We start from the raw sequence: 4,002 nt of genomic DNA on the forward strand, positions 1-4,002 counted from the left end.
GAAAGGAAAGGAAAGGAAAGGAAAGGAAAGGAAAGGAAAGGAAAGGAAAGGAAAGGAAAGGAAAGGAAAGGAAAGGAAAGGAAAAAGAAAAGCATGAAAGAGGACAATGACAGGCATGACATGGAGCAAGGCGGGCGGGGCAAGAGACCTAGTGATAATAACTGCTCCCGCTAATGGGATGACAGTAGAGCTAGTTGTGGTCCAAATGGTCCACATCTCCAACTGCAGCATCCTTCAGCATCCACAGAGCTCTGGGGCAGGACCCTCTCAGGTATCCAGATCCCTTGGGTAATATGTGTGGCATTTGTGTTTAACCTACACACACTCGCCCACATACATCAAGTAATCCACATTACTTACAGTGCTTCATAAGCCACAAGTGCCATTCTATTGCTTAGAAGGGGGCTGGGGGAAGTCTATACATTTTCTGTCAACTTTTCTCCAAATAATTTTGACCTGGGTTTGGTTGAATGCATGGGTGCGGGGTTGTGGGATACCAAGTGTGGATTGTAGCAATGTGCACGGGTAACACTTCACACTGAGCAGCAACAACTGGGAGTCGCTTCTGCTCTGACAACAGCTCTCGTTCCTTCTGGAAGGACCTCCAGTGAATTCTCTGGTTCAACTTCAGCTCTAAGTGAAGACCCTGCGGGCCAGCAGATGGGGTGTCTCAGGGGGATGCTTTGCAAATCCAGGCAGGTGTTTGTAGCAGCCAGGGCCAGAGAAGGTCACAGAGGGATGAATCCAGATGTGGTTTAGAATTGATGGAAAATTGGAAGTAAGTTTGCAAAGAGAAAGAGACAGGTGGGGTGGGGTCCCTTGGTTCTTACCTGGGGCTTTAGGGATGAGATGCCAGAATTGGGCTTGTCACATGGTTCCTGATCATAACTCCCTGGCTGTCTTTCAGGTCAACGAAATCTACCACGACGAGTCGTTGGGGGCCCACATCAATGTCGTGCTGGTGAGGATTATCCTGCTGAGCCACGCAAAGGTGAACTTTCCTGTCCGAAACACCACCTCTCTCTCTCTCTCTCTCTGGAATGAATGGGGCGTCCTGTGCGAGTTTTTCTTTCACACTGCCCTGACTTTCTCTGGACACCCTAGAGCCCTATAACAAGCAAGAAGCTGTGAATCCCCACCCACTATAGACCCCACACGCCCTTCCCACATGACCCTTTTTTATAATGCAAGTTCTGTTAGTCCATAAGGTAAGGCCAGCTGACCTTACCACACTGAGAATCCTCATCACTGCAGAGAGAGCTGTGGTCCCACGAGGCCGAGGCACGGGCAGCATGGTGTGGCCAGGACACGGGATTCAAGGAACCCTCGCGGTGTAGTCTTTGTAGGAGAGAGCGAGGTGGGGGGGGAGGCAGTGAGCAGGCTCATGGGACCCTCACTATAGAATCTCATTCAGAACGGATTCAGAAACAAGGCTGCCCCAAGATGACTGAAACTGGCCCTGCAGGATTGGGGCAGGTGAATGGTGTCCCGGAGTGTAAAACAACACAGGAGACTGAAATGAGGTTGAGCTGAGACCGGAATTCTGTCTTTGAGGTGGCTCGGGGGATCCAGGTTCTGAATGGCTGGTTTTCTTATGAAAGGCACATTCAAATTATTCGCTGTGTATAGCAATGTTTCTGACATCAGTCTTGGGAATCCATGGCTCATTTTAGACTCTGACCAAGTCTAAAATCTCTCTTCTCCTCTGACCACCAGAGGGAGCCACCAGGCCCCTCTGACCCCATCTTTCTTGCTCTTGAATGCTGAACCACCAGGCCCCTCTGTCGCCCTCTTTTTCTGGCTCTTGAATGCTGAGCCCCTCCCCCAAGGTCCTGGAGGGTGGATTAGTTACTCTTGTTACTATGACAAAGTGCCTGACAGAAGCAATTTCAGGAACGATTTATTTCCGCTCACATAAAATGTTCCAGAGAAAGCCATTAGGCACAGAGGAGAGACCGGCAGAAAGCTAACTGAGGGTGTGTTTAATGTGGTGCTCAGGCTTCTTAAGCTTTGCGTCTTTAGGGTCCTGGTGATGGGGTGGGGTGAGGGCAGTGGATATGAAGTCATGTTTCCTTGTCATATGGAGGGTTGCGTGTTTTCTCTGTGGAACTAGAGAGTGCTTTAAAACCACACAAGTGTTTAAGTCTTAATGAAAATGTCAATGAATTTTCTATGATTAAAAACTAAAGCCCTTCCCAGGCAGTGTGCGCCAGTGAAGTGCCCCAAGTGTGAGGACGTGTGAGAGAAGAATACTTGGAACCTTGAAAACAACCGAACCACTCTGAAAAGCTTGGGCTTGTGGGGCTCTTGTTTGTTTGCTTGTTTTTTTTTTTTTTGTTTTGTTTTGTTTTGTTTTTGTCTCTTGTAGCCCAGGCTAGCCTCAGGCTCACTATGTAGTTTGCAAGGATTGACCTTGCACTTCTGATCCTCCGGTCTCCACCTCTCAAGTGTTAGGGTTACAGGCATGCACCAGCACCCCTGTTTTTATGTGGCGCTGGAGACTGAGCCCAAGGCTTCATGCATGCTTAGCAAGCACTCTGCCACTTGAGCTACAAGCCCTGCCCTTGAAAACACTTTTTTTTTTTTTTAACTGCCTGGGAAGAGTAGAACTGCAATTGAAGATAACTTGGCTTGATTAGGAACTTGTGCACCCATGGATTTGGGTCCAGGGTGAGGGGAGATGCTGTAACCAAGTCCTCTCTCCCAGGTCACTGCGTGACAACCGTAATAAAACCTACAGAACACTTCTCCTCGTAGCAGGGGAAGCACCGGGGGCCATCGGCTCCACCAGAAAGCGGTGGGAAGATTCTTCCTGCCCTGCTGTGGGCACGCTTAACGGTCTGGTTAGTTTTGTCAACTCAACACAAGCCAGGATCCTCTGGAAAGGGAGACCCTCAATTGAGAAAAGGTCTCCATATGATTGGCTTATAGACAAGTCTTTAGGGCATTTATTATTATTATTATTGATGATTGATATGGGAGAACTCAGCCTGCCTGGGCAGTGCCACCCTTGGGCATGTGGTTTCAGATGGTACAAGAGATCAAGCTGAAGACGTCATGAGGAGGCGTGTCAGTAACTGGTACTCCTCCATGGTCTCCACTTAGACTCCTGTCCCGAGTTCCCTCATGATCAGCTCTGATCAGTACCTGCAAGCCACGTAAACCATTTCCTTTACAAGTTGCTTCTGGACATGGTGTTTATGGCAGCTATATGAAGTTCGCCCTACTTCCTCAGACTGGGTCGCTCCAGCTCTTCCATCCTGGCCAGGATCCTCGCTGTCTTGGGAACCTCCAGGCTCTTGGCATGAAGGAGGGGATGAGAAGGCCTCCATTTAACTGGGGAATGGGTCTGTACTCTACTGTGGACATGCTGCCTGTGACAGCTCCAGTGGAGAGTCGTTTTGAGCACAGACACTGAACGAGGCTGATCTCAAAATATAGACGCGCACGTTGTTTTGTCCTCTCCCCTCTTAATCGTTCCTAGAAACGAGTGAGAGAACACCAGGCAGTGTAGATCACTCAAGCTGGAAACAAGGAAGCCCTGGACTTTCCCCTGCTTTTGCTTTTCAAACAAAAATCATATACTTTAATTTTCAAATGCGTTTATATATTTTTTGTCTTTTTTTAATTTTATTTTTGAGATTATAATTATTTCATTTCTCTCCTCCACTTCCTACCTCCAAATCTTTCTCTATACCCTTCCTTTCTCTCCTTCAAATTCTTGGCCTCTTTTTCATTAATTGTTGTTGTATGCGTATGTGTGTGCACATAGACATATACTCCTTAGTATAACATGCTCAGTCTGAATAACTATGTTTGTCCGTGTGTTCCCAGGGCTGGCCGTTTAGTCTTGGATAACCAGTTGGTGGGCTCTTTTCTGGGGAAGGCTGTTTTGCCTGCTCTTGACATTCCTCCACTGTCTGTGGTTCTTTGTGCAGGTGGAGGCCTCGTGCCTGCCCCTCCTCTCCCCTCCCCTCCCCTCCCCTCCCCTCCGTCCCTCTC

General features: G+C 48.4%; 1 protein-coding gene across 1 annotated transcript in view; it reads left to right on the top strand.

Moving 5' to 3' along the window:
• Nucleotides 1–4,002, top strand: part of Adamts2 (ADAM metallopeptidase with thrombospondin type 1 motif 2) — a 211,028-nt gene that overhangs the window by 159,272 nt on the left and 47,754 nt on the right. Inside the window, exon 5 of the mRNA XM_021213198.2 lies at nucleotides 908–991. Coding sequence (XP_021068857.1) covers nucleotides 908–991 — 84 coding nt within the window. The remainder of the gene's footprint in view (nucleotides 1–907; nucleotides 992–4,002) is intronic.

The sequence above is a fragment of the Mus pahari genome, chromosome 14 (genome assembly GCF_900095145.1).
Source record: "Mus pahari chromosome 14, PAHARI_EIJ_v1.1, whole genome shotgun sequence".
NCBI classification, from domain to species: Eukaryota; Metazoa; Chordata; class Mammalia; order Rodentia; family Muridae; genus Mus; species Mus pahari.